Source organism: Prunus mume, linkage group LG2 (genome assembly GCF_029339155.1).
Source record: "Prunus mume cultivar Tortuosa linkage group LG2, ASM2933915v1, whole genome shotgun sequence".
Taxonomy (NCBI): Eukaryota; Viridiplantae; Streptophyta; class Magnoliopsida; order Rosales; family Rosaceae; genus Prunus; species Prunus mume.
Genome location: NC_142699.1, coordinates 6,647,156 through 6,668,496, shown reverse-complemented (window position 1 = coordinate 6,668,496; position 21,341 = coordinate 6,647,156). Strand labels below are relative to the sequence as shown.

The 21,341-nt window shown below is 38.6% G+C and overlaps 3 protein-coding genes across 3 annotated transcripts; 2 read left to right on the top strand and 1 right to left on the bottom strand.

Annotated features, from left to right (window-relative positions):
• LOC103332936 (C-jun-amino-terminal kinase-interacting protein) lies at positions 1-5,723 on the top strand. The gene is made up of 5 exons (XM_008235702.2): positions 1-1,453; positions 1,612-2,360; positions 2,441-2,530; positions 4,005-4,769; positions 5,143-5,723. Exons 1-5 carry the CDS (start codon positions 1,345-1,347, stop codon positions 5,278-5,280), a joined length of 1,851 nt encoding a protein of 616 aa, XP_008233924.2. The 5' UTR covers positions 1-1,344; the 3' UTR covers positions 5,281-5,723.
• Positions 5,724-6,961: 1,238 nt separating this feature from the next.
• Positions 6,962-8,853, bottom strand: LOC103332937 (transmembrane 50A-like protein). Its single transcript, XM_089045578.1, has 4 exons — positions 8,513-8,853; positions 8,331-8,418; positions 7,797-7,949; positions 6,962-7,262 (listed from the first exon to the last, which is right to left on the bottom strand). Exons 1-4 carry the CDS (start codon positions 8,643-8,645, stop codon positions 7,229-7,231), a joined length of 408 nt encoding a protein of 135 aa, XP_088901704.1. The 5' UTR covers positions 8,646-8,853; the 3' UTR covers positions 6,962-7,228.
• A 1,664-nt stretch (positions 8,854-10,517) lies between these two features.
• Positions 10,518-21,159, top strand: LOC103332939 (PHD finger family protein). The gene is made up of 19 exons (XM_008235705.3): positions 10,518-12,317; positions 13,402-13,487; positions 13,641-14,030; positions 14,116-14,199; positions 14,310-14,687; positions 15,323-15,386; positions 15,951-16,092; positions 16,204-16,295; positions 16,375-16,623; positions 16,764-17,011; positions 17,094-17,324; positions 17,420-17,638; positions 17,750-17,803; positions 17,950-18,015; positions 18,155-18,295; positions 18,385-18,438; positions 19,244-19,303; positions 20,010-20,417; positions 20,527-21,159. The coding sequence occupies exons 1-19, from the start codon at positions 10,883-10,885 to the stop codon at positions 20,692-20,694; spliced, it is 4,569 nt and encodes a 1,522-aa protein (XP_008233927.2). The 5' UTR covers positions 10,518-10,882; the 3' UTR covers positions 20,695-21,159.
• The last annotated feature ends 182 nt before the right edge of the window (positions 21,160-21,341 follow it).

Below are 21,341 nucleotides of genomic sequence, written 5' to 3'. Positions count from 1 at the left end.
ACCTAAAGAAGAAGAGGCTGTTCTTCATACGTTTCGTTCCCAGTGTCGCTAAAACTAACACAAAATTACACACACCCTCTCCCTCTCTCTCTCTCTCACCCAAACCCAATTCTATCTCTCTCCTCGCGCAAACAAAACCCTATTTCCAGACTCAGACTCTGAGCCCCATTCTGCGTTTTGTTCCCAAAATCCCTCTTCCTTCTCTGCGTTTCGCTCTCCGCCGCTTTCACTCTGAAACTCTCTCTCTCCCTCTCTCTTTTTTCTCTCTGAAACGCATTGTTTTCAATATAGAGAGAGAATATACTGGGGGCGGTTATTAAAACGGTTACGTTTTGGCTTAATCGTCAATCACTGCTGGGCTAGGGTTAGTCCTTTCTCTCTTTTTCTCTCTGAAATTTTTCGTATCGTTTGTGGTCGAATAATTTTGGGGCTGTGGAAATCCTAGGTCTTCGGAGTTACATAGACGCAGAGAGGGATAATAATATATACATGTGCTAGGGTTTCTATTTTAGCGCATTTACTCGGCGTTCACTCCCAGATGTTGGCGTCGCCCTAGGGTTTTTGTCTCTTTCTCTGGAGATTGAACTGTTTGATGGGTGTGAATTTTCGTGCGAGAATCGTGGGTTGTTATTCGTTGTTGCCATAGTTAACACACCTATTGCTTATCTGTCTGTTGGGCTTGAAGATGAGGGTCTTCTGAGTTTGCAATTTCCTTCTGCAAATCCATCTTTTGATTGAAGATGGATGCGTAGACAGATTTTTCCTTTTATCTTCCTTGTTTCCGTTTTTTCAATCCCATTGTGTTGTAATTCGAGACATGCACCTTGTCCTTGCCATTGCCTTTGTTTTCGTGCTCTGGGTTCACACCTTGGTGAAAATCTGTTTGTTTTTCTGAGCCCTAGTGTAGGTAGATATAGATAATATGCTATTCAGTGCGTAACAATATCGGAGCCTGTTTACTTGATTAATTGCAGTGATTCTGAAACAAGATTGGTTATTTAGGGAAAAGGAAACTTGGACTTTGCTATTCTATACAGAAGAGTACCTTTGCGGTACAGAACTGTGTGGATATTATTTTGATAAGTTTGACAGAGGCAAATTATAGTTGCCATATATAGGATAAATCAACCACTCTCATTGTAGTGGGGAGTGCATTTGGAGTAGTGGCTGCGACTTGCTTGTCGGGTTGATTGTGAAGCAATATTGGTTGTTTAGAAGAAAAAAATATTATAGTTGGAACTTAGTATCTTTGCCAAAATATAATAAATTTGGGGAAAGGGAAGAGGCGGTGAAGAAGGTGAGAAGTGTTTCTGTTGTTTTACCTGATCATGTTCACTGCTCCTTATGGAAAGAAGTGAACCCACTTTAGTTCCAGAATGGTTGAGAAGTACAGGAAGTGTTACTGGGGGTGGCAATTCAGCCCACCATTTTGCATCATCTTCTTCTCACTCAGGTATTTTTCGCTTTTTAAGTTTCATGGACCCAATGTTTTCCTTTGTTTTTTACACTATACTGCAATTTGCACACACATACATATTGTGGAGGCATCTATTTAGATGAATCTTATGGGAACATCTTTTGACTGAGATTATTTTTTTAACTCATGTGTAGATGTTACTTCTTTGGCTCATCACCTGAGAAATAGAGCCTCAAAGAGCATAAGTGATTTTGATACACCACGTTCTGCTTTTCTGCTGGACCGATCTTCCTCTTCCAATTCACGGAGGAGTTCTAGTAATGGTTCTGCAAAGCATGCTTACAGTAGTTTTAACAGAAGCCACCGTGATAAGGACCGTGATAAGGAAAAAGAGAGATTAAACTATGGAGACCATTGGGACCGTGACTGCTCTGACCCTTTGGGAAATATTTTTACCAGTAGAGTTGAGAAGGATACTTTGCGGCGTTCTCAGTCTATGGTGGCCAGGAAACAAAGTGAGCTTTTGCCCCGAAGAGCTGTTATTGACTCAAAAAGTAGTAACAGCAATCATAACAATGGCAATGGTTTGCTTTCTGGGGTTGGAGTTGGTATTCAGAAGGTTGTGTTTGATAAGGATTTTCCCTCACTCGGAACTGAAGAAAGGCCAGCTGTGCCTGATATTGGAAGAGTTCCATCCCCTGGATTTAGCACAGCGGTTCAGAGTCTGCCTGTTGGTAGTTCAGCTTTAATTGGTGGGGAGGGATGGACGTCAGCTCTGGCAGAGGTGCCTTCTACTATCATTGCAAGCAGTAGCTCAGGATCCTTTCCTGTTCAACCAACGGTTGCTGCTACTTCGGCTTCTGGTACTTCAACTGCAATGGCTGGTCTTAACATGGCTGAAGCATTGGCGCAAGCTCCAGCACGAGCTCGCACTGCTCCTCAGGTAACTGAGGTTTTACTTGCCTCATGCTATTTGAACAGTATGTACTTCTGGCTGATCTGACATTGCATTTGCTTGTGTAGTTATCTATCAAGACCCAGAGGCTTGAGGAGTTGGCTATCAAGCAATCGAGGCAATTAATACCAGTAACCCCTTCGATGCCCAAAGCTTCAGTAAGTGAACTTAGACTGATGTTTCGTGAGCATGTTTTAGTGCTGTTAAACTTATGACTTCTAATTAATCAGACAGGTGTTAGCAATAATATTTCGTGGGTCATTCTTGTTTTAAGTGTTTGTATAGTTTACCATCAAGAAAATAAGGAACTTAGTTAATGATGCAAGCTATCCTTTCCCTTTTATACATTTTCTTTGATGTTTGGCTAGCAGGTGCTTGTAGTAATTTGTGGATTGTTTTAATTCTCATAGGTTTTTCATCTCCCTTATTTCAATAATTTAGGTTGCTTGTTGTGACTAGTTTGGCTTTCGCGTTTGTTGATATCAAACTTCATGATCTCACCTGTTGTGCAAAGGTGTTTGGAGGATGTTAAACTGAATTTTGTATGATTGATGCTCTATTTGGGACAAGTAACTTGTGATTATCGAGCCAACCTTACAAGTTAGAAGCCGTTCATGTTTAGAGCTGTGTGTTTGGCGTACTAACAAATTCGAATAACGCTTTGCTGGAGTTTCTCTTCTTAGACTCAACTTAAGTAATAGGATTGATATATTTCAGATTAGTTGACAGTTTCTTGTTGAGCAGTCTAATTTGATTTCAAAACTAAGTAAGCAATGAGTTTTTTAGTTGATTTTGGACCTATTTACTCTCTTTCTCATTATCTGTATAGATTGTTAGGGTGATATTCAGTGATATAAATGAGGGACAGCCATTGGTGTAGATTATTTAAGTTCTTCTGATGCTCAAGAACCCTCCCTCTCTTCCTCCTTATGTTTTCCTCCCTGCTCTCCCTCTCTCCCTCTCTCCCTCTCTTGTCATTGGTCCATGTATGGTGGGGATCCTTGGGAGTAGATAGACAAGATAGTTTGTTGCAAAATTCGTTATTTACTGGCTGTCTTCTGATCAGGACTCTGCTGTTTCCTTCATGCTATTTCTTAGGCACTGAATAAAAGATGGAATACTTGTTTTGATTTCCATTGTAAGATACACAGCATGAAGAGTGTCCTATTTACTTGGGTGTTCCCTCTGGAGAGAAATGAACATTCTTCTGTATTATGGAGATTAACAATTTTCCTTATAAGGAAAACCTACACCCTTTTGCTTCAGTTATGCAATGAAGACAATTGTTGTGTTTCTGTCTTTGTTAGAAGCATACATCGTGTTCCTCATTGTTCACATCATTGGTAAAAGTGTTTTGTAATTGTTGTCTGAAGTTTTGTTGTTTACACTGTAATTGGGTCATGACTCTTTCATGCTGCTTTTTAAGTTAATCTCATTGGTCAAGTTTGATGAGTAGTACATAGATAAATGGTGAAGCTTGAAAAGTGACTTGTATGCCGTTCATTTTTCAATAAATGTATATTCATACATACACAGACAAAGAAATACACAATTAAACACTTCTGATTTTCTTATTTGCCAAAAGCCTTTATGTTTTTGAGTTCTGGTAACAATTTTCTAACATCTTTTCAGGTTCTGAATTCTTCTGACAAATCAAAGCCCAAAACAGCAGCCAGGACTGGTGAAATGAATGTACCTGCCAAGGGTGGACAACAGCAGCAACCCTCTCAATTGCACCACGCCAATCAATCTCTTCGTGGTGGTCCTGTCAAGTCCGATCCTCCAAAGACATCTCATGGGAAGTTCCTGGTTCTTAAACCAGTATGGGAAAATGGTGTCTCCTCTTCTCCGAAGGATGTTACTAGCCCCACAAATAATGCCAGCAGAGCAGCAAATAGCCCACTTGTTGTTGCTCCTGCAGTTGCATCTGCTCCTCTAAGGAGCCCCAACAACCCAAAGCTTTCGCCTGTGGAGCGCAAGGTAGCTGCCTTGGATCTGAAATCTGGATCCACATTGGAAAAGAGACCTTCTCTGTCTCAAGTCCAGAGCCGGAATGATTTTTTCAATCTCTTGAAGAAGAAAACCTCAATGAACAGTTCAATTACTCTTCCAGATTCAGGCCCTATCATTTCATCTCCCACTATGGAGAAATCAGGTGAACTAACTGGGGAAGTATTCAGTGATCCTGCGAGCCCTCACACTATTGAAAATGGTGGTGAGGTGACTGTGAATGGTGATAGCTCTGAAGAGGTTCAGAGGTTTTCTGATACTGGTCCTAGTGTGGCAGTTTATCCTGATGAGGAAGAGGCTCGTTTCCTTCGATCTCTTGGATGGGATGATAACCCTTGTGATGATGGCGGTCTTACAGAAGAAGAGATAAGTGCATTTTATGACCAGGTACATAACTCGTTCTTCGCTCCACTAAGGGTTTTGATCTAGCTTGCTCCATGAATGGGACCACTCAAGCTAATAGAATTGGGCAGAACTAAATTTAAATAATTGTGTCCAAGGAACAAAATAGGTGCAATGCTTTGTAGTTGGTTATTATTTCTGTACTAAATTCCTTGATAAAAGAAAAATATAAATTTTTGTACTATTTAGTCTTGTTTTGAACTCTTAGTATGGATCTATGTATGTTGGTGCTTTTGGAGTTGGTTATTAATGTCACTATTTGCTATATGCCAAATAGGTTTCTGCAGTTGAACATATTCTGTTTAACAATTTGCTAATGCATTTTTATTAACTCTTTGTGTGTGCTTTTTGTATGCAGGTCCTGAAATCAAGGCCATCTCTGAAACTTTGCCGAGGCATGCAGCCAAAGCTTGCTACGCTGTCTGAATCTCGTGCAACTAATTTGGGCGGGGCTCGCTCTGACTTGAGCTCATCTGACTCTGGGTCTGAAGCTTGATTTTCTTTTTCCTCACACATAGATCCAAGAATTTTCAATTTTTTTGATGGCAGATGGTTAGTCTCTTTTCTCTTTTGTTTTGGCAAAAAAAAAAGAAGCTGATGAGTTTGGTATGAAAGAAGAGACTGAGTTTCGGTTACAACTCTGCATTCTGCAAATAGTGCAATAAGTTACAGGTGCCCCCGATCCTGTCTGCCTAAAATGGTTTTTGTTTAGGTTTAAAATTTTATGGGGGAGGGGTAGAGTAGGGGCTATTTTGTCTGCAGTGGAAGAAGAATGAGAAATTGATATTTTGGTGTATTTTGGTCCTTTTTCTTCCCCTTTTTTTCTTTTTTTTCCTTTTTTTCTTCAGGAGGGTTTTCATTCTACAAGAAAAAAGCTTATGATGTTTTTGGTCAATTTTACGGAAAAGAAGAAATCAAAAAGGTTTATTTTTAGTTTTAGTTCATCTTGGTATGAATGTTTTTGCATAGTCATTCGTTAATATTTTTGTTAGATCAGTTCATGTTATTATGTGATGGCCCTAATTACGTATGAATAATGGAAATAGAAGAAATGTATTCAAGATTTTATTTTCCCATCTGAGGTCGTAATTACAAAAGTGAGCAAATAAACTCGAGCGAAGTTAGATATATAATCAACAAGTTTTGCACTTGCCAACGCAAATCCACTTTAAAAACTAAAACAAATCAAACTAAACGACTGCCAAAAAAGAAAAGGTGGAGGGAAAAAAACAAAGCCTACAATTGGTAAAACCACAAACAAGAATGTTTGAAAATTGGATATTCAAAGTAGAAGAATTTGGGTGTGTTTACACAGGTGAATTAGGTAGAAGGTACTTTCAGTGCTTTTTTGGAGAATTACATCGCTTCTAACAAAGTTTTCGTGGCAAGCTTAAACCTTCAAACTCCGCTCGTTCCATATAACTTGAGTTATGTTTTACGTTCAACAAAAATACTATTAAGCGCAAGTGTTTTATGCAAAAGCAGTTCAAAATTAGTTTAAAGACTCGTTTAGAAGTGCTTCTCTAAGAAGCACTTATGCTTTTATAAAAACAGTGACCACAAACAAGATGCAATCATAGGACTAATTTTTTATTGTTGGCCTACAAGGTCGGGCGGGAAACGCAACACTTTAGGCTTATTATATCATAAAAAAAGGCTTTAGGTACTACATCATTTTCCTCTTGCTTTTTAATTAAAAAAGTGGGGAGAAGGAGAGCAGAAAATACATAGAATATTATGAAGGCAAATCAAAAACAGTTTTTAAGTGTAGTTCTATAAGGTCTTCCTCCTCTCTTTCTCACCTCTCTCCCATCTCTCCTCTTCCTATCAAGATGACAACCACCCGATTGCTTACCTGACTCTTGTTGACCACATTCCCGTCAAAACGGAATCCGACATCCGTTCTTTTGCTTGACTCGCCCAGTTTTGAACAAATTGCAACTTGGAAGTATGTTCTTGCATGCACCGATGCACAGTTGTGCTCCCTGTATCTATAGTTCGATTCAAAATATTAAGCACAAAATTTATGAACTGATTCCAACGCATGGCCCACACTTGCAGAGAGACATAACTGAACGAATCATCATGACCAAGTAATTTGATATAATCAATGTATTATCATAAGCCCTCACATCATGCGGGGTTGTGAAATAACGTATGCGGGGTTGTGAGAAAGATAAGGCAAACAAACTCAGATTTTGAAAAGGCATTGCCTTAGTTTTAGCAATTTAAACAAGACTGGTGGGACAATATAAACATTTACAACGGTGAACAATACCTTCCATATTAACTATGGAAATGTAATTCGAACCCTATCTACCATTCATCTTTCTGTCTCCTTGGTCCAACTGTTTGAGAAAGTTCAATGACACACATACACAGCCAATTCCCTCACTTGTGAAATTCAGGTTCCAAAGGAAAAGGTACCGCTCATACATCCCTACTTACTCCGGGTGAGCAGTCCAATAAATTAGCCCACTGCAGGAAACAGAAGATGAATTAAACTGGCTTGGTGACGGTATGATATGCAGAGCGGTATGGGTTACATAAAAATACATTTTAAAGCATTGAAAGCATTGTACTGCCTGCATGTACTTATGCACATTCATGTTCATGCATGTATGTGCATTCCATTACAGTGATGTCGCTCATCGATTAGGGTGCCACCTAGACAGCCAAGAGTAGGGTGCCAGAAAATATCATTATTTTACATGTTTAAGACAGAAACAAATCATATTACTTATATTTTGAGACTGACATATATTCGTCGAAAATTTATTTTATTATAACAAAGCAAACCAGATAGCCCAACAATTCAACAGGTGAAGCAAAGCTATTGAGATGCATGAAAGCAAAGGAATTCAATGAGAAATGACTTAGAAATATATCCATGAGACACATACACACAAATAGAGTAAATGTACAACAGCAGGCTTATCAACAAGAAGTGGCCCCATTTATAATCTCAAATACATAAGGGGTGGGGGCGGGGCTCCATAAAAGCAACTTTACCTGATCAACACAAAAACGGATTGCAAGACACCAGCAACTCCTGTCCACACTGGAGGACCAGTTGTCACAAGTGAATCCTGTATTAGCAAACCCACCGATGCCGCTAGAGATACAAAGGCTACAACATAGGCAATGAACAGCCAAAGCTTCAACCTGTTGCAATTCAGAGAAGGATTAGTTTATAACCAATTTCAGGAACAGTCAAACAGAAAGAACATCAAATTCTCATAATCCATAGCTTCAAATGATCGAATGAGACAGATCTTACAATCCTGAGCTCAATATCAAGCTCACAGATATGCATAACAATGTGTTTACAGCTTTACATTCAATGGCCAAATATTGAATCATCTAACTAATCATATCATTATCTTATTGCTTGATTTACAATGGTTAAATAATCTAAGCAAATATAAATTAAGCGAATTGCATACACAAATCAAAATGGCAGAAAATAGTCACATTGAAACTAAATAAGAAGGGCCCATGTTCAATTTGAAGCTGTGCAAAAAGGGCAAAACTACAATTGCTCACCTCCACTCGCCCTCTTCGTAAGGGGAGTAATCAATGTCTTCCTTTTTAACGCAATTGAACATCAACGCCGCCAAAGATGCAAATATGCCTGCAAAAACCACCAATCACACACACAAATAAAAAACCCTAGAAACCGAAAACATGCAAAAAGATTTATCAAATTGGGTCGGGTCGGGTCGGACCAGGGAGGTAGTGGACGAAGGAGACCTTGACGGAGCTGCAAACGACGGCGTCGACCCAGAACCACCAACCTGCTCCGAACACGGCGCCGGCTACGCCTGGCCCGAAGATCGCCCAAAGCTCCGACACATCCATATGAAACGACGCCGCTTGAACTGGCTTCGGTGGTTATTGGTTCGCGAATACAAACCGGATCGGGTGCCGTCTACCGGACTGTTCGAAAAACCCGATGTCTGCTTTCTTTTTTCCTTTTCGTCAACTGTGAATTGCTCCACTCTGTTTCTAGTCGATGCTTGAAGCTTCCGTTTTGTCTTTTGTTTTTCTTTTTAGCTTTCTTGGGGAAATGTTAATAATTATGCTTTTAATCCTTGTATTTAGTGGAATTAATTCTTTATTACCTCATGACACTGTATAAATAAATTTGGATAAATTAAAATCTAAAATTCGGCAAAAACAAATTACTCTTAGATTTATTCCGCGAATGGCCGCGCACATGTTCTACCAAACACAAGTGTCACGCACGTGCATGTGCCACAAATATTTTTTTTTTTTAAACGAAATATATCGAATAAAAATCTTTTACTAAACTACGTAAGCTTGCAGCAAATGAGAAAGCCAAAGAGCTCCCTCCCTCCCTACAAATCCAAATCTCCCTATACTACTCGAAGCATGTGCATCCAAACTAGATCAATTAACAATGGAAATTACTCCTCGTCATCAATTTAATTTCTGATTTTGCTCGTCTTAAATTACAAATTATAATATAAAATTCACGTGTTTTTTTAATGTGTCTTAATACACGAATGATAAAAGCGTGACAAAAAAATCAATATCAATATGTAACATAATTTGATTTGATTGCTCAAAACATATATTAAGAAGAATTTGAATATCAATTCATAGATTTTCATCTCTTCATTCATGTGACTTGGACTAAAACTTATCGATACTAATAATTATATTGTGATTCATAAAGTCTATTGTAGCCTTGTTTAGTTAATCCACATTGTATATGCACTCAAACACATTAAACTCACTAACAATCAAATTTTGACACGTGATTTTGTGATTTTAATTAAGTTCGTCTTGTGTGTGCAACTATTACTTTTGTTATTATTATCTTCTATTTGTTTCCAATTTAGAATGTGTTTAAAAGTTGAGATATTGCGTTTGTTTGCATCTGCCTTTTATCATAACTTGATATTCATTTTCAAGTTCTTATATAGTAACGACTTTAAAAAGTTTTAGATTAATTTGACATATTGCGGTTGTGTTTTATCATAACTTTATTATTATTATTATTATTTGGTAAAGACTTGATTTTCTTTTTCGAGTTCATATATAGTAAGGGCTTTAAAACATTTTAGATTAATTTGAGATATTGTGTGTGTTCACATTTGCCTTTTATCATAACTTAATTTTTGTTTTCGAGTTCTTATATAGTAAGGGCTTTAAAACATTTTATATTAATGACTATTTAAATGACTTTATTGAAAAAGAATGATACTCAAAATTATTTTTAGTTTTAATTTATATTATATTTTCCGATAAATCATTAAGTCATTATTCTCTAAGTGGAGACAATACCATATCAACATATAGACGTAATTTTTAATATTTGTGAGTCTCGTATGCTCCAAACCATTACCATTTTCTTGATAAAATAGATAAGTGAATGAAATTGTGTAAATATAATATTGCATGAAATTTCCAATTAATTAATTTTAATATCATAAAGTTGAATAATCACAAGTACAGAAAGTGCTTAAGCACTGAGAAAAAAGGGAGTGAAAAGCAATTGCCAAATTAGACAATTGACTCGGTGAACGATTCCCATCACTTGATCCTATAAATGAATGCCACGCGTAAAGCTTTGGCACTGCACGAGTTCAAATGTGTTGCGTCACTCTATGCTAGAAAGCCCCCACGTATAAAAAAATATCTCCTAAAACGTACCGTCCTCACTCCCTGCCTGCAAAAAACGCGAATCTCTCTCTCTCTCTCTCTCTCTCTCTCTCCCATTTGCGAAGAAAAAAAACAAAAATAGAAGGAAACCCACTCAAAAAAACGGATCCAAAAGAATACAAACCAGAATATAACCGTAAACCCTAGCCCTAGCCCAGCCGCGACTTACCTTACCCACCCTCTCTCTCTCTCTCTCTCTCTCTCTCTCTCTCTCTCTCTATCTCTCTTCGTCGCTCACTCTAATACGAGTTTTCGAATTAGGGTTTGGGTTTTCTGTTAGCTGCATGTCAGGGCTTCGTCCACCAGGGGTCGATTAGGATTGAAATTTATAATTTTAGGGTTAGGGTTAGGGCTAGGATTTCGGTGATGGGATATATGGTTGGTTGTGGGTTGCGGGATTGTCGGTGATGACCGGAGGCCGATGTCACGAGGAGAAGAAGATGATGGGTAGGGGTGCGGACGGAGGTTGCGGCACGGAGGAGAGGCCATGCCCAATTTCTAGGGTTCCGCCTAAAATTCCGGCCACCCAACCGGAAATTCCCGAGAATTCTAGCTCTTTGAGAATTGATTTTTACTCGCAGGCCAAGAAGGCTTTGTGTGAGCGCTCTCCGTATGATGTTACCGAGGATGGTTCAGCTTCGAGTGTGCCCACCACCTTGCCTAGGAGCTTGGCTAGCTTCTTGTCGAGGCAGTCTGATAATCGGAAACGGCACAAGAAGTCGCATGCCAGTGCTGAAAAGAAGAGTTCTCGGCAGAGCGAGAGATCGCGGGGTTCAAACATATGGGCGGAGACTGAGGACTACTTTAGACCCTTGACATTGCCTGATATTGACACCTTGTGTCAGGTGTCTGAGCTTAGTAATTTAGCTGCTCGCAAGTGCTTTTTTATTCCGGTTTTGGGAAATGGTCCGAGGGTGAGTACAAATGAAAACGTCAAAGCAAATGGGGTTTTTGTAAGTGAGGAGAATGCAAATGCTGGTAATTCAAATGGTGTTGCTGTCAAGGATGAGAGTATAAATGGTGGGAATGCTAATGATGCTGTTGTCAAGGAGGACAATGCAGATGTTGGGAATGCTAATGAGGTTGTCGTCAAGGCTGAAAGTGCAACTGATGGGAATGCCATTTCTGTTGCAGTTAGAAACGTGAATGAGAATGGTGGAAATGAAAATGGAGTTGTTGAAGATGAGGTCAAGAAGGTGAAGGATGAGCATTCCATGGAAATTGATAGTGTGGGAGCTTCTGGGTTGCCTGAGGGGGAAAAGGGTTGTTCTGTTTCAGATTCTCCTTATGGTCTTGAGTGGCTTTTAGGATATAGGAATAAGATTGCTTTAACATCAGAGCGCCCTTCAAAGAAACGGAAGGTTCTGGGTGTTGATGCAGGGTTGGAGAAAGTCTTAATTGGTTCCCCTTGTGATGGGAATTCATCTTTATGCCATTTCTGCTGCATGGGCGATGCAGGTAAAGAATCAAACCGATTGATTGTTTGTCGTTCTTGTAAGGTTGGAGTTCATCGGAAGTGCTATGGAGTGGTAGAGGATGTAGATGCATCATGGGTATGCTCATGGTGTAAGCAGAAGACTGATACTAGTAATTCAGTAAAGCCTTGTGCGCTTTGTCCAAAGCAGGGTGGGGCTTTAAAGCCAGTTCTTAAGAGTATTGAAAATAGTGGATCTGTGGAGTTTGCTCACTTGTTTTGTTGTCAGTGGATGCCTGAGGTTTATATAGAGGACTTAGTGAAGATGGAGCCCATACTAAATGTTGGAGGAGTGAATGAAACCCGCAGAAAGTTAATATGTAATGTATGCAAGGTGAAGTGGGGCGCATGTGTTCGATGCAGTCATGGTATTCTTTGTTGCTTTACTGTCTTATACAATTATCATATCTGTTTTGGCTGGCATGCCAATGGAATGCTCCGGTTATTGGTATATGTGCTTAGTTCTCAATCTATTAGACTTACTTGAGAGTTTTCCTGGAATTTAGAAGATACAAATATGGTGCTGCATTGTTCTGTTAACACCCCACATGTACTTTGTGCTGTAAGGTTTGCCCCCCACGTACGATAAATCCACAGGAAGTGGGGAGCTAGTAATCTATGTTCAAGCTCGGAAATGATTTTATCTTTTTAACTTTATAATATATTTGAATTATAGTTAGTTTTATTTAAAATATTCTGCAAAAAATAAACATCATGAAAATATAGGATGTTGCACCAATTGCTAAAATTTGCTTTTATATATTAGTATGGATTTTAGATGTACTTTGTATTTATGTGCAGTTCTACCAAAATATTATTACTATTTTCTTGTCCTTGAATTACAAGTTTCCGTTCAGTGAAAGAATTGAATAAGCGAGCCTGCTCTAAGTTTCGTCGCAAAGTAATTTTATGCTCCCTTGCCTTTATGGATCTCTGTGTTATGGAAAATGTTAGCAATAATATTTCTTTGTTACTTCATAGGAGAATCATATTGTTTATAAGATGTAGTCTCTCTCCTCGCCCCACTTGCTGGGTAAAACTCTCTCTTGACCGAACTTAACTCCAATTGGCAATGTAACTTAATAGTTGTCTGTGAGATAAGTTGGACTGAATGGTCTAAACATGCTTCTTGCAATTTCATTTTCTGGAAGTGTCTGAGGAACATTTTGTTTCTTTCGATTGAAGCACTTTTTTGGCATGATACTTACATGTGTGGTCTTTGCCATGCTACTTTCATGCGAGCTAGATGTCCTGTCTCTGGTTTTGGGTTAGTGATCATTTGTGGGCTTAAAAATCTTAATATTTTCTTATATTGTGGTGGATCAAGGTTTAGTTCTTAAAAAATTGCACATTTATTTTTAACCAGTTAGCTGTTCAACTATTAAAATATTGTTGAATTGACTTTTGGATTACATTTGCTCTGATAATGTTTTTTTTTGGCTTGTTGTTCAGGAACCTGCAGAACTTCATTCCATCCATTATGTGCGAGAGAGGCAAAACAAAGAATGGAAATTTGGGGAAAATATGGGTGTGATAATGTAAGAGTTCTATGTATGTGTTTGAGAATCGTAATCTTATAATTGTTGTTGTGACTGGTGTCTAGTATTGCTATGTTTTTTTTGTCTTAAGTGACAGCTTATGACTGTGATCAGGCTTTCTGACTGAAGATCTAACTTTTGATAAACATGTAGGTTGAATTGAGGGCCTTCTGTCCAAAGCACTCAGAAGTACCTGATATCAGAAACATTCAATTAATAGATCCCCCGGTCTCTACTGACGGGAATGCAAATGTCTCCAACCATTTACCCGTGGCATTGTCAGAGAGCAAATTAAACAAGTTAAGGGTTGGCCGTAGAAATGGTGATAAAATTGCAGTCGCTATTGAGGCTCCAGATATTATTTCTGAGAAATCGGGTGATTGTGAATCACAGGAGATAGCGTTTCCTAGTTCAAGATTAAATGCTAGACTTCAGTCGGATTGTAGTGATGCACAGCCAATTATTGGTGCAGGGTCATTTGAGAGGAGCAGCGAGGATGTTAATGAATCCAGCTCCCATAATTTTTCTCTGATTTTAAAGAAGGTAATGTATACTCGAGGTTCACTCCCTTCTCAACACATTTGGAATTCACCAGTTTGTTTTAATTCTTACATTTTTTCTCCTGCAGCTGATTGATTGTGGAAAAGTTAATGTGAAGGATGTGGCATCAGACATTGGCCTTTCATCTGATTCTTTAGCTGCATCACTTGCTGTAATGCAAACTAGATAATTAATTTTTTATTTTCTTAATTAGTTTCTCAAAATAGTTTAAGCAGATAAATGTTTTTTTTCTCAAAATTTTCTCGTGGCCTTTTCCTGCAGGATGATAGCATGTTCCCCGATGTGCAATGCAGAATAGTTAAATGGCTTAAAGACCATTCTAACTTGGACTTGAGGCAGAAAAATGGGAAAATGAAATTAAGATCAGCAATTCCATCCAAGGCTGAATTTGGGGGTTCTGATGGTTCTGATGCTGCATCTTTATCAGAGTCTGATATGACAGATGTAGCTGTTAAGTCAGTGCCCCCACGGAGAAGAACCAAAAGTAGTTTTAGGATTTTGAAGGACAACAAAGTAATAAGCTCATCTGAGGGGATCTTTTGTGACAATGGCACGTTGAACAAGATTAAGGTAGATCAAATGATCACTGATGAACAAGAAAATTCAAGTAAAGTCTCCATCCCTGATCCTGTTGAGAAGGTAATTAATTATTTGAGAGAAGTTGGTTATGCAAGCCTTCTGACTATTGCTTGTGACTACTAGTGCAATCCGATTCCTTGTTCGGTTGGATGATGGAAGGGCATTATATGTAAATATTGGGTGTGATGCGGTTAAGTGTTTCACCAACTTCAGTTTGGTTTTAGTTTGTCATCTACAATGTTCAAGAATTTTGTAATAAATTAGGAAATGGCCCAGCCTTCAAGGCTTCCATGAGGAAGGGCTTTCTCTGTTATAACACATGGTGCAGTTTATTTTCGAAATGGTCTGGGGATGTTTGTTGTCTACTTGTAGGTTTAGTTGAAGTGAGCATGCTTAAGGTTACATGGGGATTGAACGTTATAAATGTTCTCCTGCATCAGTTATGATAGTCCTGCTGCAGTAATAAGGATTATAAGAATTATTTATTTGGAGGTTTGAAATGGAATTTGTCAGTGATTGTGGAACTCTGATTCACTTGAGTGTGGCTCTGAATGAAACACTGCTTGCCCTCTCTTTCTTGCTTTCTTTCCACCCACTCTCCCTACCCCCCTCTCCTCTGCCCCTTCATTCCTCTCTCCTGTGTTATGCCTCAGTTATTCAGACCTTTGTTTCTAACAATTTTCATGTTTTTGCAGAATTTGACAGAGGCTGATGGGTTTCAGCATTCTTTGCCGACACCACTTACACCTAAATCAGAAGGTACTCTTCTCTGTTTCTGCTGGTTAGATGTCTTCATACTATCTTATCAAGTAAATGAAAGATTGAAGATTTTTGTTGTCCATGTGCATGTTGATTGACTAGGTCAGACTTTAAATTCCTGGTTCTGGGGAGATTCCAGATTAGGTTCACATGGCGAATCTCTTTCATAATAGTGACCTCCAACTTAAAATTTATAGATTCAGTAAATAGGTGGAGTCTTGGAGTGAATTTGAATAGGACTCGGGAAGTGGTGAGGCCTACAATCGTTGAAGTTGCAGCTTATAGCCAAAGAGGGTTATTCCACTGCTGAATTATTTGGGATTTGAGTACAGGAAATACCAGTTGCATTCCTGTACAGGAATTTGGATATGAATTGTGTTGCTATTGCTAGTTGTTTTTCTTCCATTAATTTTTGTTCTATGTTCTATCTGCTCTGCTTTTCTAGAAATTTTTTGTTGTATCTGGGTTCATTCTGTGTTGCACTGTTGCATACATAGATATCTTTGCATCATTGAAGTAGTTCTTGGCGTCTCTTTTGACATGCAAAAATGGTTTGATGGACAGGTAATTCAGCTAAACCCTTAAATTGCAGCGTTCTGCAAAAGGGTCAAGAACAGCTGGCTACTATTCCTTTGCAGAGCACCTCAGTGATTGTAAATGAAGATCAGTCGTTTTCAGTTGCAAAACCAGTTGATCCTGAAGTCAAGTAAGCTTTTTTTTTTTTTTTTTTCCCTCAGGCAAATTGTCAAATCGTTTTTTTGTTTTTGTTTTGTGATTTCATGAGAACTCTCTGAATCTTGCAAATGCACAATTGCAGAAAATCTGAGCCAGAAGTTCTTAGTTGTTATGTCCATCCATATATTGAAAAGAAATTGTTTGAGATGCAGAATGGAGAAAATCCAATATATGGTAATGATGGTAATGATTTTTTTGTTTTGTTTCCCTTTTGTTGCTATGGGTGAGTTTTGACATGTAATTTATTTGGCAGGTTCAAGTGAGGGAGAAATTTCTCGTCTGGAGGCATCTTCCCATGCCAGTGTTTGCTGTAATCACCAATATAAGCATCCAAAATGCTGTGATAATATTTGTAAATCTGATGAGGTTAATTTAGAAGAGTTGGTAAAGGCTCGAAAAATGGGAGCTCGAGAACCGTCTCCAGAAGATGAAGTGGAAGGAGAACTCATTTATTACCAGAATAGGTTGCTCAGCAATGTAGTTGCGAGAAAGCATTTTACTGGTATATGTGTTGCTCTTCAATCCTCTGTTACTTTTATTTTCAGTGTTCCCTGCCTCTGTTAGGGGCCTTCAAAGTTTGTATATTGATGTTTGATATTGATATAACTTATTAACATCTATTGTATATGCATTCTCTTGCAGATATTTTAATATATAATGTTGTTAAGACTCTTCCATGGGAACTTGATGCTGTACGGAGGCAAAAATGGGATGCTGTGCTTGTTAATCAGTATCTTTGTGAGCTTAGAGAGGCAAAGAAGCAGGGTAGGAAGGAGAGACGGCACAAAGAAGCACAGGCTGTGCTTGCAGCTGCAACTGCTGCTGCTGCAGCCTCTTCTAGGATTTCATCATTTAGGAAAGATGTCCTTGATGAATCTTCCCATCAGGAGGTTAATGATTTTTTAATTTTGTCATTAAGACTTTGGCCCTTTATTGTGTTATTTATTTACGTGGTCATTTTTTTCTCTGCAGAATGTGATGAAGTTGAATACTTCTAGTGGGAGGTCTGGCTTTTCCTCACAGCTGATGCATCGGGCAAAAGAGACATTTCCGAGGGTGGCTGTCCCTAGGATTTCTGTGGAAAAACATACTGGTTTTGCTCATTCTGTTGCGGATTTTTCTAAGGAACATCCTAGATCTTGTGACATCTGCAGACGTTCTGAGACATTGTTAAACCCGATCTTAGTCTGTTCCAGTTGCAAGGTTATCTTCTCTTTCTTTTGGGCTTAATTTCATGAAACTTGCTACTTTGCTTGGGTTATAACTTATAACCAAGCCCCCCCTTTTTTTTTTCACAGGTTGCCATTCACTTGGATTGCTATCGTAGTGTTAGAGAATCAACAGGTCCGTGGTACTGTGAATTATGTGAAGAACTATCATCATCTAGAAGCTCTGGAGCTCCTGTCAATTTTTGGGAGAAAGATCATTTTGCTGCAGAATGTGGTTTATGTGGTGGCAAAACTGGGGCTTTTAGAAAATCTTCTGATGGTCAGTGGGTGCATGCCTTCTGTGCTGAGGTAAAATTTTCTCTTCTTGTGCACATGAACAATGTCAATTAGGTTTTTTTTGATAGTTTTAAATGTTTTTTGAGAGAAGAAATTGATATTATTTGCTGTTTCATCTGGTAGTGGATCTTTGAATCAACATTCAAAAGGGGACAAGTATCTCCCGTTGAGGGAATGGTATGTGTATATCAAATGCTGTGGCAATCACAATTTTGAACAATTTAGATTACTTTTGTTTTCTCTGAAGATATTTTCTTTGCCATGAGCATTGAACTTAATATTCCAGCAAGCTAACGCTTAATGTTAATCTGTTATGGTGCCAGGAGAGGATTTCTAAGGGGATTGATATTTGTTATATCTGCCGACGCAAATGTGGTGTTTGCATAAAGGTAAGAGTTTAACATCTTTTTAGGTTGCGATCTTGTGCTTTGGCTGGCAAGGGCTTTTTATATTCACCTTTTTATTATCTTACAATTAGGATCACTGACAGTTAGGCATCTGTATTATTATTAATTTTTTTTTTTGCAGTGCAACTATGGTAACTGTCAGGCAACATTTCACCCTTCATGTGCTAGAAGTTCTGGTTTTTACATGCATGTGAAAACTTTGGGCGGAAAGATTCAACACAAGGGGTACTGTGAAAAGCACAGCGTTGAGCAGAGGGCGAAGGTCAATATTTTTATTTACTTAAAAGTCTCCATCCTTTTGATGGTTTATGATATTTTATGTTTATTTTCTTGGATGTTGAACTTATGCAGGCTGAAACACAAAAACATGGAACTGAGGACTTGGAGAACCTCAGGAAAATTAGGGTAAGAGCGATTCTTACAGTAATTACTGCTGCTCATATACTTTTCTATGTCCACAACTACATGAAAAATATTAAACAGAAGATTGAAGCGCAAAGCATATACCAGTGTATAGATTGAGCTTTGCTTGTGTGCACTTGCGTGAAAACGTGGGTTCAAGGTCTTTATATCTTGCTATTATGCTAAGCAAAAATACTTCCTTCTACTCAAAAAAATGCAGCACCCTTTTGGCTTGAGTTATTCTCATGATAAGCTGGTTTGGAGATCCACATGGAGTATCTCCACATTCACTTAGCACGGACACAAGAAGTTCTTAAGTGTTAGTTTACTCTTGGTATATTCTTATATCAGAGATTGAACTTGTATCTTTTAATTAGTCAACTACCTGCCATTAGGTTTTACAGTGCCCTTCGATCTCCAAGTTATTGATCTGGATTTTGATATGAAGTTTCTTTGGGGCTTGACTTGATGCAAATACCTGAATGCTAAAAATGATTCAAGATATGATTAGTTAGGAATTGGAACTGTTAGTAAGGCAGACAGTTCACGTATTGAAAATGTGGAGTTTTCAATTTCATGCTTCTAAAATAGAAAGGAGTTTTGATGTATAATTATGGTCTTTAGGCGTGTGGTCAATGTTCGCAATTTTTACCTCAGTGGCATCAACACAATTTTCTTCTTATTCTCATATCATGTACTGAGTGATCTATTTTCTGTTGGCCATGATTGTGTCTTTGACACGTGATATTTTGATTGTTTATAGAACTGAATTGCGTGATTGAGTTGTTACATGAATGGTCCTGTGCAGGTTGAACTAGAGAGGGTACGTCTTCTTTGCGAAAGAATCATCAAACGAGAAAAAGTAAAGGTGAGGCATTTTCATGGTTGCTGCTTTGTTGGCCTTTCTAGCTCTTTGCTGCATATGGGCTAGGATGACCTGCTTACCTCATGAATTTGTTATATGTTGCATCTTTAAAATCTATGGCCCATGGCCCATGGCTAAGAACTCAGGACCTACTTCACTTTTTAAGAAGGAACTTGTTGTGGGAGTGTTTCTCAATTGGAATGGTGTTGTCTCATAGAAGTGTGCTGCTTCTCTTCTCTGTGGGGTTTGGTTTTGTGATTCTTCTTTGCAGGTGTTCTGAATGGGGTTTGCAACCTTTTCCACTCTCGGTTCATGATTTTTGCATGTTTCCCTTATGTGCACATAATTTCTACCGGAACTGTTTATAGCTTTGGTTCAATGCCTCTTGCTGAAAGGGCTTCATGTTGCCTCTCATTGATACATGCATGTTGGACCAAGTTGTATTCTCATATAATCCACCCGGTCTCCCCTTTTGTCTGTGGTCATGCTTTTCCTCCAACAGATTCTTTGCTGATGTGTATGTGGTTATAAGTTTACGTGTTACCTTATGTCTTACTCTGGTGGATGTAGAGTAAAAAAAATCTGTGGTTTTGGATGTCGATGCCTTCGATGGTCTTCTGTTGCATAATCTTCATGTAATTCTGTGATGGTACTTATCTGTTGAAGGAATTCATGCTAAGTAAGTTTTTTGTTTTAATTTTAAATGCAGCGGGAACTGCTCATTTGTTCACATGATCTTCTTGCTGTGAGGAGAGATCATGTTGCTCGATCCGTGCTGGTTCATAGTCCTTTCTTGCTACCTGATGTTAGTTCTGAATCAGCTACAACATCTCTTAAAGGACATACAGATGGTTACAAATCATGCAGTGAGGCATTTCAAAAATCAGATGATGTGACTGTGGATAGTACAATTTCAGAAAAGCGACGGACCAGAGTTCTGATAACTATCGACAATGATCAAAGGACAGATGATGACAGCTCAACATCTCAAGATCATTTTACTCCAAAGCTCACAGAGAGGGCACAATTTTCTGAGAAACAGATTCCTTGTAGACCTTCTACTGCTGCAAATTGTAATATTTCGGAAGACGGGGGATGGAGGTCAAAATCTAGAAAGGTATTTTACATTGCATCCTTGACTAGTCTTCTTTATTATACTTGTATATATATGGTAATTACAACCATAGTTGAGAGCTTTATGCCAACTGTAAATCTTCAACTCACAGCATGCTGAGACATTTGAGAAAGAACTGGTAATGACTTCAGATCAAGCGTCGATGAAAAATATGTTATTACCCAAAGGATATGCATATGTCCCTGCGGATTGCATCCCAAATGAAAAGCAGATCAACCAGGATGCTTGTTCTGGTGAACCCCCAGAAGGAGATGGGTAGTGTGGCGCAACTTTTGGTTTGTGTTTGATCTGTCCTTTCGGAACACAAAAGGACCACGATGCGAGTATTCTCTGCCCACCATCCCAGACACCACCGCCGTCCCTGGAAACCACCACGTTTATCAGTTTCAAAGGGAAATGGCCGAGTGAAAGATGGAGGCTAGGTTCTCGCCGATGTATTCATAGTAAGGAAGCCACATTTTGGGTAGGGATGTGAAGTTTTGCTGTCGTTGTATATTCTTGTGAGAGTTCGACTGTACAGTGGGTGAGGGTTTATTCCTTTTACGTGTTTTAGAAGGCATATGGGTTTTATATCTTGATGCCTGCCTTTTGGTTCTCGGAGTAATGAGAATCTCCTGCTTGTAAACCGCGTACAAGAAATTAAAGCGTATCACCCACTGCCCTTGCCCTGTAAAGTTATTGTATATATCCTTATAATACCAATCCTCAAATACCAACCCTCAAATGCATCAGATTAATCCATCGTTTAATATTCGAACGATCCACGATCCACAACGGTTTTCTCGATGCCTCTAAAGTTTTCTCAGCCTGACTCAAAGTTTTTAGGTTGATGGTTATCACTTGATTTTGCTGGGTTTGTGGGCAATGCTGGTGCATATTGATTGGTTTGAAATGTTGTACTGTATC